The 16,103-nt window shown below is 48.1% G+C and overlaps 1 protein-coding gene and 1 pseudogene across 4 annotated transcripts in view; both read right to left on the reverse strand.

Annotated features, from left to right (window-relative positions):
* The window catches only part of Rab11fip5 (RAB11 family interacting protein 5), a 37,472-nt gene extending 35,330 nt beyond the window's left edge, over positions 1 to 2,142 (reverse strand). For 3 of the 4 annotated variants that reach the window (XR_015685559.1, XM_087657513.1, XM_087657512.1), the window contains exon 1: positions 1,573 to 2,142. Coding sequence is in view for 3 of the 4 variants with exons in the window: in XM_087657513.1 (XP_087513639.1) it covers positions 1,573 to 2,003 (431 nt within the window). In the remaining variant the exon portion in view is untranslated. 4 annotated transcript variants of the gene reach the window in all.
* Positions 2,143 to 6,187: 4,045 nt separating this feature from the next.
* On the reverse strand, positions 6,188 to 7,523 carry Ass1-ps2 (argininosuccinate synthase 1, pseudogene 2; annotated as a pseudogene).
* Positions 7,524 to 16,103: the final 8,580 nt, after the last annotated feature.

Here is a 16,103-nt window from a genome sequence, read left to right on the forward strand (position 1 = left end):
ATGAGAAAGTTAAGAGCTAAGAGATCAGGAGAGAGCAGTCCTTCCCACACCCAGGCCCCTGATCAGCCTGCACCAGGAAGGAGGGTAAGGACACAAAAGAGGGAGGGAAAAGAAAAAAACAAGGACCAAGTTGTACCTCATGACTCCACACCCAGCAACTAAACAGCAAGTCATGAGGGAAGGAGAGAAGCCAGGGGAGGGAAGATGAAGTCAGGTCACAGCCCTGCTGGAATGTGCCCAGGTCTATCCCACCCCAGCCACACTGGGCCAGCCAGGAAAGCCCTTCCCTAGTCATGTTTTGGAAAAAAAGAATTGTTCAAGGTCAGATCCTTTTCTATTCAAAGCCTGCTTTCCTCTTAGTCTGCACCAGGCTGAAGGCTCATCCCTCTCCAACAGCCTTCCTTGATTTACTCAAAAACAATAAACCTTTTCTAGCAGTTCTCCTACGTAGGGGTACCACTCTGCACCCATTCTCTGGGACCCCACCCAGGAGGCTTAGAAATTAACTGGCCCAGCCAGCTACAGCAGATGGTCAGCCCTGGGGCCTGACTTCTAGATGATCCGTGGCCCAAACAGGAAAAGGTGCTCCAAGTCTTAGGTCTTTTATTTGTTTGGTTGGTTTGGTTTTCAAGGCAGGGTTTCTCTGTGTGCTGGCCTGGAATCCAGAGATCTACACATCTCTGCCTCTCAAATGCTGGCATTTACGGCAAATCTTAGGTCTTGATCTTAACCCTACAAAGGGCAAACTTGACAAAATAAATGTTTAACCTCCTACACTCACAGCCAGGTTTTGGAGTCTCTGGCCTTTGAATCCAGCATTGGGGAGGCAGAGACAGTAAAATCTCTGAGTTCAAAGGCAGCCTGGTCTACATAGCATGTTCCAGGGCAGCCAGAGCTACATAGAAAGACCCTGTCTTAAAACAAAACAAAACAAGAACCCCTCCTATCCTTTCTATAGAAAATATTCTGGAGAATTGAAGGGTATTATAACTATGCCACTGTGTCACTGATCCAAGCTGATCCAAGTGTTCCCTTCCTTTACTCTGAGGTGGCCCAGTGCTCTCTATCCTAGACACAGAGTCAGGGAGTATGACTACATGGTGATGAGCATCCCTGAACATTCAAAAGGCAGGTGTCCTGTGTAACTCCTGGGAACACTGGGGCATCTCCCTTCAATCCTGCCTTGGAAGAAAACACCTCACCTTGCTGCCTCTACAAGGTGAGACCGCCTCTCCACTCCCCTACAGGGCAGGCACCTCTTTGACAAAAGGAAGGCAGACCGCAGAGTCTTGAAATTTCCCTTCTTGAATTCCCACAGCCTCAGAATCCCATTCTGAACTTTCCTTGGCCATGTACTACTGACGCTTGGTCACTAGATCAACTCCAACAGGCCTTCCAGGCCCACCAGGCTGCTTGGGAGACAGTCAAGAGGCCAGAGGGCTGAATGAGAAGTAACAACTACTATGTCGGTTTGTGTCCTTGAGTGGGAAGACGGGGTTCAGACATCCCAACCAGCCCCGCCCAGTTAGGCCTTCAACCGTCCTGTGCCCGCTCCCAGCGCCCCAGACTCACTGCGTGTGCTGGGCGCGGCCTGCGCGAAAGACCTCGTCCAGAGCTACGGTTGCCCGGCCTAGAAACTTGTCCACACCGATGAGCGAGCGGTGCATGGTGGTAAGCACGAGTTCGCAGGCGGCGTTGGGACCGGAGGCCCAGGGCGCAGGGCCCGCATCTGTCTCCTGTGCCCGCAGGAGGCCGTCCAGGGCGCCGGGCGGCAGCTCGAACGAACACTCTTCGCACCATTCCGGGCAGCCTTGCGTCTTCTCCACCACCGAGGTGCTGTACTTCTCTCGGCCCACCTGGATCACCGTGTACGCGTCGCTGGTGCTGCCGGCGCCCGAGCTCTTGCCCCTCAACCCGCTGGCCCGCAGCACGGTCACCTGGACGTGCGTGGGCAGCCAGCGGGAGGACCCGGCCGCCGGTTCATCGTCCCGCACCAGGGCCATGGTGGACCCTGGGACCCAGTGATAGACGTGGCAGCCGCGGGATGCTGTCAGGAGCCGGCTCCCCGCGCCGCCTGCAGCGTACGGACCGCCGCAGCTGCGGGATGGCCTGGGCCGAGCGGGCCGCCGCCTCCCCGCCGCCCCGCCTCCCGGGCGGCCGGCCGCCCCGCGACGTCACGCCCCGCCCAGGCCCGGCCAGGCCCCGCCCCAAGTTCCACCAGCGTATAGCTGCCTAAGAGCTAAAGAAACCCAAAGAGGGGCGCGGCCTCTGCAAAGATGTGGGCGGGGCTTTCTCATTGGCCCAGCCCCTCTGGGGGAACCTCAAGCTCGAGCTGCGGTACAAAAAGGTGACCCGCGCAGAAGGGGCGTGGCCTCTGCTTGTGTTGGAGGAGAGGCTTGAGATCTGGCCACGCCTTAATCACGACCGGATTCGCTTGAGCACATTGCAGAGCAGCAAAGGAAGAAATGGAGGGGGCTACGAGCGAAGGCAGCTAGCAGCCTCTGCAGAGAGGTGGGCGTGGTTGCCACCATGGCCCCGCCCCGTTTAGGCAGCGACTCGGTGCTAGAGAGCCGGACTTTTGCATACTATCCACTGCGCTCTACCTGGGCAGTTTCAGGTTCTTCCCCCTCAACCTCCTCTACTCTTGAAAACCGTTGCCACTTCCAAGATCCATTACGCTCAGCGTGCGTTTGAGGGTAGATGCCTACTCTAGAGATCCCCTAAATCGCACATTCGCTCCCATTTTCAACTCTCAGCTCCATATATGTGATGACCTGGATCAGCCCCCTAGGTGCTGAGAAGTCACTGGAGTGGGATTTCAAACAACTGTTCTTTTTCTGTTTTGGTTCTCCCCCCGCCCCCCCCTTTTTTTTTTGAAACGGGGTCTCTTAGGTAGTTCTGGCTCTCCCTCCTGGAACTCGCTATGTAGATTAGGCCTCGAATTTCTAAAGATTTCTGCCTCTACTGAATGCTGGAATTAGACAGGCTCCACCAGGACAAGAGTTTTTGTTTAGTTTTGTTTTTTCTTTCTTTTTGAGCTGTTTTGATTTTTTTTTTTTTTAAGATCAAGGGCTCACAAGTTAGCTTTGCACGTCCCCTAACTCATGCCTACTGGCTTTAAAACTTTTGTGTGACACAGTGTGGTAGTGCACACCTTTAATCCCAGCACTTGCACTTGGGAAGCAGAGGGGGGAAGATCTTTTTAAGTTTGAGGCCAGCCTGGTCTACATATTAAGTTCCAGGCCAGCCAAGACTGAGTGGTAACACTTTTTCAAAAAAAAAAAAAAAAAAAACTCAAAAAAACAAAAAACAAAAAAACATTAGGCTTATATACAAACAAGGCAGACAGGGCCTTGTTTGTAGTAGACAAGCATTCTACAACAAGGCTAATCTTCAACCTCTAAACCCATTCTTACAAGCCTGTGCACTGTGTTCTGAGAACTGCCAGCACACTTGGTTCGTTGCAAAGATAATGGTTAATAATTATGGATGCTGAATTTTAGCAGGACTTGGCCAAGGACTGACTCATGAGCTGTCTGTGCATGACCTCACCTATTCTTCAGAGCACCCTGTATGTGAATTCCCAGAATGCAGAATTATAGGTTAGACAAATTTTCCTAAAATGCATAACAAAGAAGCCGAGTAGCACAGCCTGTAATCCCAGGATTCTGAAGGCAAATTCAAGGCCAGCCTGGGCTACGTGGTGAGCCTTTACTTTCTTCTGTTAACTTTCAGAGCCTACCCTTAGATTTTGTTTTTTCTTTTTTCATTTTTCAAGACAGATCCTCTCTGTGTAACCTTGGATGTTGTGGAACTCTCTGCAGACCAGGCTGGCCTTAACTGAGATCCGCCTGCCTCTGCCTCCCAGTCCTGGGATTAAAGGCGTGTACCACCACTGTCGGGCTTAGAATACTTTTCAATAATGTTTACATATATGCTCAGGACAAAAAACAAAACGGTAGGCGACAAGGTTACTCCATTGCCCCCAAACCTGAGGACTTGAGTTTGACCCTCAGGGCCTACATGATAGGCGAGCGCTGACTCCAGCAATTCGTTCTCAAACCCCAACGCGTGCACTGCAGCACACTTCCTCCCGCAAAAAATAGTGATAAAATTGAGAAGCATCGGGAGGGGAGAAGGGAGAGACTCCAAAAGCCCTCCCTTCCTAGATGCCGGTATATATCTATTACTTTATTCTGTCTGTCTGTCTGTCTGTCTGTCTGTCTGTCTGTCTGTCGGGGTGTCAGAGAGCAATCCATGGGCCTCAGTTCTCACAGGATCACATCAGGTCATTAGGCTCCCTGGCAACCACCTGCTTTACCTGCTGAGCTTTCTTATCTGATTATACCTACTTTTAAATTTCTTTTTTTTTTAAGATTTACTTTATTTATATGAGTACACTGTAGCTAGCTCCAGACACACAAGAGGACATCGGATCCCATTACAGATGGTTGTGAGCCACCATGTGGTTGCTGGGAATTGAACTCAGGATCTCTGGAAGAGAAGTCGATGCTCTTAACTACTGAGCCATCTCTCCAGCCCTACTTTTAATTCTGTTTGAGCCAGGGTCTTACCATGTAACCCTGACTGGCCTCAAACGCACAGGGATCAGCCTGCCTCTGCCTCCCAAGTGCTGCTAGTATTCGTCATCATTTTGGGCTCTTTATTAACTTATTTTTGAGACAGGGTCTGTGTAGCCCAGGCTGGCCTTGAAATCACCATAGACCGGCCTTGAATTCCCGGATCCTCCGGCCTTTCCCTTCAGAATTCTGGGATTCCAGATCAGCACCACTGTGCCTATCTTCAATCTAAACACACTTACTTTCGTTTCTTGTAAATGGTGCCAGCACCTCCAGTTGTAGTCTGGAGATAAACCCCAAGCTTTCTCTCAGGCTTTTTATAACTGGGCCACACACCTCTGAGTATACACCCCGTAAAGACATTTGTGTTTCCAGGCCTTGGGGTTGGCTGCACTTAGCTGTATAAACTGCTTCTGTGGCTAGATCTAAATTTGGCGCTGGCCATTAGCTCACACCCACTCTCCGTCCTCTGTCCTACTGTGGGCCTTCCCTCATTGGGAGGTTCACAGGGACACCCTTTCTTTCTTAGGTAGCGTCCAAATCTCCACTTCCTAGGCTGCACCCTCCACTGGGAAGTCAGCACACCAGGGAAAGGAGACTCTTGAGAGAACTCCAGCACAGCCCATCTGGTCAGCCTCCCACAATAGGGTGTGTCATCTCTGTCACATTTTAGATTCTCCTAGACAGACTGCACCAAGTCTGCTAGCCCTCAAGCTTCCTGGAATTCCTCCTCCACCTCCACCTTTCATCTCGCAGTGAGAACACTGGAAGTACAAATGTGTGCTTTGTACACACCCGGCTTTATGTGGGGTGTGGGGAGATTCAAACTCGGGGTCTCTCCACTGTTGTGTTGAGGTGGACTGCTGCATGCTGTGCCTAAAGTCCTGGATTCCATCTCCAACACTATATAAAGTAGGGCTGGGAGAACACTCCCTTATTCCTGGCCATTGGGAGAGAGAAGCCGGAAGATCAAAAGAGGCCATCCTTGGCTACACACTGAATTTACGTCCAATCTAAGCTACATGAGACCTTGTCTCAAAAAAAAAATTGTTATTTGGAAAATAAGGAAAATAAAGGAAAGAGAAAACACCGCCAGCACTACGTTCGTTGTCATTCTAATCTTTACGCTCTATCTGCAAATAATTTGAGGGCCTCGGAGAGTAAAGGTTAAACCTGCGGGGTTGGGACTCTACTGTCATTATCTTCTTTGCCCACCCCCCAAGTGAGGTAGGTGCTTCTGCTCCCCTCCATTCACGGAGGAGAAAACCCAAGCAGAGAGCCTAGGCTGTTTCTCTGAAGTCACCAACAGAAAACTACAAATGAAATTGAATAATAGTTTCAGTAACTTTTTAAAATGTAACTTCTTTTAATTGTCATTTCACACTTTCTGCAGCTGCCTGCCACCCTCCCCTTCCCTTCGATGACCACTTTTGTAGGCTACAGGGGACCAGGGAACAAAGCCTGCGGGGGTGGGGGGTGGGTGGGGTACAACAGCCCAGTCAGGTGGTAGGAGGACAAGCAGCTACAATTACAAATTTATCACAACAAGTAATGTTGAAGCCTGGGAGAGCTGCAGAGTGGGGAGGCCTGTGCCTGTTTGCCAGGGTTCATTTGGCAGTGATCTTGCTCTGAAGATGGTACTCCTTCAGCCTGAGCGAGTTGATATTGATGAAGCCGGTGGCATCAATGGGCTCATGGTCGCCCTGCATGTTCATGCTCACCAGCTCTTCATTGTATAGTGAGAGTGGAGACTCCCAGCAGAGGATGTAAACTGGCCCTTGAAGACAGATACCTGCTCCTTCCCTTCCACCCGCTCCTGGGACTTCTCAATGTAGTGGTGAACAAATTCACATTTAGGGCTGTGCCAGAAATCCGTGTATATAAGCTCTACAAATTTGAGGCCCAGGCCATGCTTGATTTTGCATAATTCCCAATCCATGGTGAAGGCCTCTATATCTAAATGAGTGTGGTAAAGGATGGCCCCTGCTGGAGTCTTGTAGATACTCCGGGACTTGATTAATGAAGTGGTTCTTCACGATGTTAATGCGACCCACTCCGTGCTTGCCCGCAACTTTGTTCAGATACATGAAGAGATCTGAGGACGTGCTGTGGGTAGTGCCATCTTTGATGTTGGTCACCTTCACAGGACCCCTTTTTTGAATTCTATCTCAAGGACAACTGGGCTGTTGGGTGCTTTGGCAGGTCCTGAGTTTTTGTGTAGAGGTCTGGAGGTGCTTGGTTCTTGGGTTTTCCAGGATTCCAGCCTTGTAGCTGATGTGCATAAGGTTCTCATCCATGCTCCAGGAGTTCTTGGGGGTGACAAGGATGGGGATTCCATGTTGCTTTGCGTACTCCATCAAATCATTTTGGCCCTTGAGCCTGTTGTAAAACTCAGGCATCCTTCAGGGGGCGATGACCTTAATCTGGGGTGCCAATGAGTAGCAGGTGAGTTCAAAGCAGACCTGGTTGCTCCCCTTTCCCGTGGAGCCTTGAGACATACTTGGCCTCTTCGCAGTGGGCAATTTCCACCTGTCTGCAAGCTATGCAAGGTCTGGCAAGAGAGGTACCCAGGAGACAGCAATCCTCATAGAGTGCACTGGACTGTACAGCAGGCCAGATGAACTCTTCCACAAACTCTGTGCTTACATCCACAATGAACACCTTTAGAGACCCAAGCTTCAGCTCCTTCTTCCTGGCTTCCTCAAAGTCTTCCTTTTGGCCAATGTTGGCCAGTTAGGCGATGACATCATAGCCTTGTTCCTTCAGCCACTGTACAGGACCACCATTGTAGTCCAGAACCACAGAGCCCTTGCTGAGTGTCTTGTCTTGGATTGGTACAGGTACAGGTTCCTGGGGTCCGTAGTCTGTCTTCCTGGCCGGGATGAACCACTCAGTGAGCCCAGGCGGCAGTGGCAGACAGGGGAGCAGTGAGTTACTATAATTTTATTGCCTGTGGCACTCTACCCTCAAAATGGCTGCCGACCATCTAAACGCTACAAACTTTTGGAGGTTTTAGTTGTTTTGTTTTGTTTTTTTCTTTTTTCTTTTTTTTCTTTCTTTCTTTCTTTTTTTTTTTTTTTTTTTTTTTCGGAGCTGGGGACCGAACCCAGGGCCTTGTGCTTGCTAGGCAAGCGCTCTACCACTGAGCTAAATCCCCGACCCCTTAGTTGTTTTGTTTTAATTGTCTGAATAAGGTCCAGTATCCCACGCATTTTACTCAATGTCCTATTGCTGAAGAAACACTAAGGCAACTCTACTAAAGGGAAGCATTTGATTGGGGCTTGCTATAGTTCCAGAGGTTGTCCTTCATCATCATGGTGGGAGCACGGCAGCATACAAGTGGGCATGGTGCTGGAGGAGCTGAGATATGAAAGGGTTAGCAGACTTGCCCACAGTTACAAACTCAGAAGTCTCCATGGCACTCCCTCAACTGAACCCAGAGTCTCCCAATGGCCAGCAGTTCTCTCTCTCTCTCTCTCTCTCTCTCCTCTCTCTCTCTCTCTGGTGAGTTGCTAAGTTCCCATTTTTTTAACAGTAGGTTCTATTTTAAATGAAAGGTTCTTTATTAACCTTCAACTACCATGAGTTTGCCAGGCTCCATTAAGAATCTGTCTCATGCTGGCTGGTTCTCTAAGAGAGCTGCCCCCTATCTCTTGCCCTCTTCCTCGCCCACCCCCCAGTAACAGGAAGACTCCAGGAAAGGGCGAAGAGAACGCAGGTGTACTACCCCACTTCCTGCTCTCCTTCCTCCTGCCCTGACCTAAGCAGTTGGCAAGTTGAGACTTCCTGCTGGCCAGGACTACAGCCCTAAGAAGCCATGAACCCTGGCTGTGCTCACCTGGTGAGGCTCTTGACCCTAGGAGAAAAGTCTGCCAACTTGCTGTCTGTGGCCTGGCAAGAGGGGACCCTCAGATATGGAGAGAGGCATGGTGCCTCTTCCTCTAGATTAGAAGTTGAGACCACGCAGCACACCCAGGGCAGGCACAGAGAAATCACCCATCCCTGGAGGGTGGAAACAGGACGAGCAGGGGTTGTTTTGCAATAGGGGGAAATAAGAATGTCCTCAGGAGCAAAGGTCTGAGGAATGCCAGAAAAGCACAGGAACAACCGGGACAAGCTCCAGGTGCCTTGAGCACGGCAGTGGAGCCAGAAGCAAATCTCAGGAGCACTGGGCTATTAAAAAAAGCCCACGTGTCTATAAAGTTATCGGTAAATACTTGGAAGAATAAACAAGGACAAACTATGGCGTCCAAGTGTCCTGTGCTCTGCACTGCTGCATTTCACACAGGGTGGTTACTTTCTTTCTTTGTTGAGTGGTTGTTTGTTTGTTTGCACAGTTTTACTCTGTTGCCCAGGCTGGCCTGGAACTTACTCTTCCTGCCTCTGCCTTCTGAGTGCTGGGGCACAGATGTATGCCACCATACCCAACAGGATTTAGGATTTTCTTTTTCTTTTCTCTCTCTTTCTCCCTTTCTTTCTTTCTTCCTTCCTTTCTTTCTTTCTTTCTTTCTTTCTTTCTTCCTTTTGTTTTTTGTTTGTTTGTTTGTTTTGTTTTTTGAGATATGGTTTCTCTGTGTAGCCCTGGATGTCCTCGAACTCATGACAGCGGATATCTTTTTCTGTCTGCTTATAAAGGAAAAAAACACACACACACACACACACACAAAAACTACAATGAGTCTATTCCCAGCTACAGGATGTGCTGCCTGGTGGTCAGCTCTGACTCATGATAGTTTAGACATAACAGTTCATACTGACCTTTGATTTGGTGGGTCCTATGTAAAGCTTTGTGGAATTTCTTTCTTTTTTTTTTTTTTTTTTTTTTTTGGTTCTTTTTTTTTTTTCGGAGCTGGGGACCGAACCCAGGGCCTTGCGCTTCCTAGGTAAGCGCTCTACCACTGAGCTAAATCCCCAGCCCCAACCCCGGAATTTCTTAAGATTAGCAAACCTCATACAGAACATACAGGACAAAACTGGGTGTGTGGTCAGCATGTCCTTGGGCCATCACTTCTCTGTGTCAATGACTGACAGGCATGTTACAGCAACAACAAAGAATAGCTGACAGACATAAAACGCAGTGACTTCAGCTATTCTGGGGCCGTCAAACCAGAACACTCTATAGACCAGGCTGGCCTCAAACTCAGATCTGCCGGCCTCTGCCTCCAGAATGCTGGGATCAAAGGTATGCTCCATCACCGCCTGATGATTTAAAATTATTTCACAATTAGAAAAAATTCCTAAAAGTATTATTCAGACCTGGGAGTCTCTGCAGCTGTGCTCTGGGAAAGGAAGTAGGTGTGCCCTGGTAGAAGCGGTTCCCAAAAGGAATGGGAAGAGGGCCAGAAAGCCGCAGAGGACTCCACATCGCCCCCTTGTGGTAAGGGGAGGACCTCAGAGGGAAGAGCAGGATCTGAGAGGTTATTTCCCCACCAGTGAAATGAGCCAATTCAAGCCAGATTAGCATATATTAGAGGCAGATTTATTGAAACTGTTCTCTGGCTCCAAGGATTGAGGCCAGGGGAGTCTCAGGGCGGGTTGTGGGAGGGGGAAGAGAAGGGAGAAGAGAAGAGAGAGGAGAGGGAGGGGGAGGGGGGAAGGAAAGAGAGAGGGTAACCAAAATGTCTGCATTATATAGGGAGGAGCCTCTAGGGGAAGAGCAGCCCAGCCCCTGGGCTGGAGAGTTCTAAATTGGCGGCAGGGTATGCCTGGTAGGGGCTGAGGGATGCTGGGAGAACCTGGAGGTCAGGTCTGTTTTGAAAAGTAAAATATGCACCTCAGGTCCTTGTCTCGGAGTCTAAAACCAAACAGAATCCCCTCTAAGCAAGGCACACTGGTGGGATTTTTTGTCGAGGATAGGGAGGCAAACAGTGTGTAAGCTTATACAAAACTGTTGGTCCTGGGATGAGGACAGGTCGGAGTGTGAAAGACCAACCTCAGAAAACTGAACTGAGCCAAGGGTTGCAGGAAATCCAAAGCAGCAGAAGACTTTGCAATAGGTTTCATTTCTCAAGGTGCAATAGGAGAGGTCCTGAGGGGCAGGGCTTAGATTTTGAGAGATTAAACCCTCCTCCTCTTCCTTCCCCTCCTCTTTCTTCCTCCTCCTCCCTACATAGTTCAGTCAGGCCTCAAACTGTGAAGCCAAGGGTGACCTTGAATTTCTGTTCCCACCTTGCAACTGCTGGAATGAAAGGTGTGCACAGCCACAAGAGACTTTAGACAGCCCCTCGGGGAAGGGAGTGGAGGTGACTCACCTTGTAACCCTTACTGCCCTGGAGCTCACTGACTGTGAAAACAGGCTGGCCTCTAAGTAACTTCCTAGCAAAATCCCATGGAGTGCTGGGATTTCCGGCATGGGTCACAAGCCCAGCTCTAACACAGACGTTTAAGGTATCTTTACTGTGTGTTGTACTTCATCAGATAAGTAGATTATCTCCCACCTGTGCTGACGTGCACACCGACACAGGTGTGCGCTCAAGTCCCCAATGCAGAGCAGCCTTTCCCACCCCTGTAATGGCTGAGATGCAGGAGTGGATGGTGGTCCTGGGATCCACAGTAAGCACCGTGTGAAACCACAGCCAGATCCACGAACAAGAGAGAGAGAGAGACTCCTGACTCCAATACCCTAGAGAGAAACACGAGGAAAGAACCTCTTGGTTATACAGTGGGGGATTTTAGCCAGATGTGCAGCTGTCAGGATAGAATAATCAGGCAGGGGCTGGGGGTGTACCTTGGTTGGAAGAGCACGAGCCCAGCATGCAAGTAGTCCTGGATTCAATGCCCTGTGTGAATCCATAACATTAGTGCATGCCTGTAATCCCAACACGCTGGGTGAGGAAGCAGGTGGATTTGAAATTCGAGTTTGTCCTCAGCTACATAGTGACTGAGACTGGCTTGGGCTACATAAAGCCCAGTTCAAATCGGCGGTGGCGGCGTCATCATCACATTATCATCATGAAACCTCAGAAGTAACCATTCTGTCCCCACGTTAGGACCTCTAAAAGGGCTTGTAGGAGGGACAGAGATCCTTGTGCTCCCAGATAAGCACTAGGGGAACCTAGAATGTTAGCAAACAGGTTTGTTCCTTCAAGGACAGAATCCCATACCTGTTATGTGCCCAGAAGGCTGGGAGCATGCTAGCCCGGTGACCTCTGCCATATCTGTATGGACAGAGACACACTGTTTTTCTCACTCTGTAGAACTTAGCCTTATGAACTTCACAAAGAGTCTCAATGTAGTCACGCCAAACCTTTATTGAACTTGCTTTATTGTGCACATTGGATTGAGTTAATAATCATCAGGGAAGTTTTCACCAAATTGTGCTGTGCTTGAATATGCCTAAAATAAACCACTCAGGGTCAGACTCCTGGAGTTTGAGCCAATGCTGGCTACCTAATTGTGATGAAACGAACAGCCTTCTTGACTCCCTCCACAGTCACTCTGCAGTAGCTCTGTGGTAGAATGCTTGCCTGGTATTCACAGAGTCCTGGATTCAATCCTCAGTATAGGAATAAACTGCCAAAGACTTCTCAAAAAGCAGACAGGTATCATCTGTGTGGTAAGGGCAATGTCACAGCCAAGCACAGTGCCTGAGTCACGCCCTCCCACACAGATGCTAACATGGCTGCAGCAAGCATCTAATAGCCAGTCAGGAGGAGGAGAAACCCAGGGGAGCCACAAGCACCACAGAGGAGCAGCAGGCACACAAGGAAGGGCAATAGAAGGCAGCAATATTCAGGAGCACCTAGAATGCCTCTCCGATGGAGGGACACTGGCCACTTTTCTTCCAGTAAACATCAGTGAAGCCATAAACCCATTCCTAATGGGAAATTCAAAAAGGTTTATGTAGTTGCTATATTCCAAGAAATATATTGACAGTAACAGTTTAAAAAGAGTCCACGAATTTGAAGGAGAGCAGAGGAGGGTACACGGTTGGGCTTAGTGAGAGGAGAGAGAGGAGAGATGCTGTAATTAAATTAAAATCTCAAAGAAAAATTTAAAAATGCATCAAGGCTAAAGTATACACTGTGGTAAAATGTCTTCCCCGTATCCACAAAACCCAGGGTTCTATTTCCTAAAGGAAAGTAAAATAGAAATAAAACATGGGGGCTGGTGAGATGGCTCATCAGTCATGAGCCTTGGTTGTTCTTCCAGAGGTCCTGAGTTCAATTCCAGCAACCACGTGGTGGCTCACAGCCATCTGTAAGGGGATCCGATGCCCTCTTCTGGCATATGGATGCATATGTAGCAGAACACTCACGCAATAAATAAATTTAAAAATAAAATAAAACATGGGGTGCTGGTAAGGGCTTATTTCAATTTCCCTTTTCTTGTCTTTTGTTTGATTTTCGAGACAGAGTCCTCATGCTCCATCGTTTGTTTGTTTGGTTTTTTTTTTCCTTTTGAGATAAGGTTTCAGTATGTAGCCCAGGCTGGCCTCAAACCTGATTCTCCTGCCCCCGGCCCCTAGTGCTAGGATTATAAACATGTGCTACAGCAATCAGCTAAATAAAACACATTTGAATATTTTATTGTAAAAGTAGCTTTTATTTAAGCCTGAAGTCACTGTCATCTCCAATGCTTACTGCCTTAGTCTGCTAACCTATGCCTAGTCCTGGAAGCTTCCAGCCTCTGTACAACCTAATCTAGGCCTAGAATGTTCTCAGCCTCTCACTCACCCTTTCTCGTTCTTTCAGAACTCTGGTTGGCTGGTTCAACTCAGCAGTCCTGGCTCAAATTCCTCTCCAAGTTGCTCGCTCTCTCTCTCTCTCTCTCTCTCTCTCTCTCTCTCTCTCTCCCTCCCTCCTTCCCTCCCTCCCCCCTCTCTCTCTTCCTTCCTTCCTTCCTTTCTTTCTTTCTTTCTTTTTTTTTTTAAAGATTTAATCATTTATTATTTATAAGTACACTGTAGCTGTCTTCAGATACACCAGAAGAGGGCATGGGATCTCTTTACAGATGGTTGTGAGCCACCATGTGGTTGCTGGGAATTGAACTCAGGACCTCTGGAAGAGTAGTCGGGTGCTCTTAACCGCTGAGCCATCTCTCCAGCCCTCTTTCTTTCTTTCTTTCTTTCTTTCTTTCTTTCTTTCTTTCTTTCTTTCTTTCTCTCTGCCTCTCCTCCTGAATTGCTCTGCTTGGCCTCATACTAACTTTGGCAATATGTTCTAATCTTCTGGCTCCTTCTCATTCTCTGCTCATCTGTCTTCATCTGTGTCTAACTTGTTCTCTCTTCAGCCTGTCTCAGTAAAACGTTCTCTCTCTCTCTCTCTCTCTCTCTCTCTCTCTCTCTCTCTCTCTCTCTCTGCACTGCTCCTCAGTTAGCTTCCCTTTCCTCTCTCTTCTCATGAGAGTTGGGCATAGCCTAGTCTGTAAAATCTTTCTCTGGTTCATCACTTTGACTGACACTCAATTATATATCACTTTCAAACATGGCTGCTTCTTTCTACAAGCTACCTTTACCTTCATTGTCTGGGATTAAAGGTGTCTGCTCAGGCTTAGCCACTCTATAACACAAACGCGGGTTTCATGGTAACAAGAAACTTAATGTTAGTTTCTTAATGTGTTTACTGCTCAATCACTTAAAATACCACAAACTTAGTGCTGGGTTGGAGGGAGGGCAGGGCGCAGAGGCAGACAAATCTCCATGAATTTAAGGCCAGCCTGGTCTACAAAGTGAGTTTAGTATATCCAGGGCTATTTAGGGAGACCCTGTCTAAAAAAAAAAGAAAAGAAAGAAAAAAAATACCACAAAATTATTTTCTTCTTCTGAAGTCTGGAACTGAAAATCTAGAATTCGTTCCATTGGGCCCAAGTCAGTGTAGGCAGGGTTAGGTCTATTGGGAGACTCTGGGGAGGGTCTGTTTGCCTTTTATTTATGATCCTTTCTTCAGCTCCTCCAGATGCCCTGTGTCTATTTTCCATCCTTTATTTCCTTGGTCAAATCTCCCCTTTCCTTTAAAGTGCTTACTTTAGTTATTACGAGGGAAGGGAAGGGGATGCATACCACGGCACACTTGTGGGGGACGGCTTTCCAGAGTTGGTTCCCTCCCTCCATCTTTATGTAGGCTCCAGGGATTGAACTCAGATTACCAAGCTTATACGGCAAGAGTCTGTACCCACTGAAGCATCTGCTCTGCCCTCCCTCTTCCTATAATAAAGGTGCTAGAAATTACTTTTAAGGGCAATTCATAATAACCAGTTTGATGAGGTCTAGAGCGGGCTTCTGAGCTTGCTGGTGGAGAATTATCTTGACTGAGTTCATTGAAGTGGGGTCTATCCACTGCAGGGTGCGTCATTTCTTGGTTGGGATCCTGGACTATATAAATAAAGAACGCAGCTGAGCAGCTGCAGGCATTCCTAGCTCTCTGCTTCCTGACTGTAGATGCTATGTGATGGTCTTAGGGTTTATACTGCTTCAAAGAAACGCTATGACCAAGAAGCAAATTGGAGAGGAAAAGGTTTATTCAGCTTACATTTCCACATTTCTGTTCATCACCAAAGGAAGTCAGGACTGGAACCTGAGGCCAGAGTGGATGCAGAGGCCATGGAGGGGTGCTGCTCACTTGCTTACTCCTCAGGGCTTGCTCAGCCTGCCTTCTTACAGAACCCAGGACCACCAACCCACATGGGCTGGGCCTTACCCAACTCATCACTAATTGGGAATTGCCTTACAACTGGGTCTCATGGAGGTATTCCTCAACTGAGGCGCCTTTCTAGCTTGACTCTAGTTTGTGTCAAGTTGGCCAGGATGGTGACCAACTGCTTAAACATGTGCATTCTCCACTTCCCACCATGAGCTCTACTCCTCAGTGTGAGCCAGGGAAACCCTTTTCTCCTTCGAGTTGTTTTTGTCACAGCATTTTATCACGAAACATGGAAAGAAACTAGGACAAAAATGCAGCAAGTTTCTGACTCAAACAAGCCATAGAAACGAGCAAAAAACCCTCTCTGCTGGCTCCTTAATTAAAAGCACTTGTTGCTATTCAAAAGGACCCAGGTTCAGTTCCAAGCCCCCTTATAGTGTCCCACAGTTACCTGTAACTCCAGTTCCTGAAGATCTGACCCCTTCTGCCCTCCTCCTGCACAGGCACACACATTGTGAACATATATATGTGTAGATATATGTGTAGGCAAACTCTCACACACATAAAATAATAATGAGCCTTAAAAAAAAACCTCCTATGTTGTCAAGATCCAAAATGGTTTCCCAGGAGATCTCTCATCTAATCAGCCCTGAGAGCTGAGCAGCAGCAGAGAAAAGCAGGTTAAGAGGTACCGCGAGGAAGGTGAGCAACAAAACCAGAAATTAGGGCAGTGCACAGAATGACTGATCCAGTTTTTCAACCTATCATTATCAGGAGAAATTAAAGAAAGGGAAAGACTACGCCAGATTAAACGAGATTTAAGAGCTGTAATTACTGAGTGCAATTTGTGTACTCCGATGCCAACAGGCTTGGAATAAAAGGACATTTTTGAGACCATTAGGGAAATTTGGACATGAGTAGAGAGTGTGAAGGAAGTGTTACT

Source organism: Rattus norvegicus, chromosome 4 (assembly GCF_021556685.1).
Source record: "Rattus norvegicus strain SHRSP/BbbUtx chromosome 4, alternate assembly SHRSP_T2T, whole genome shotgun sequence".
In the NCBI taxonomy this organism is placed as follows: Eukaryota; Metazoa; Chordata; class Mammalia; order Rodentia; family Muridae; genus Rattus; species Rattus norvegicus.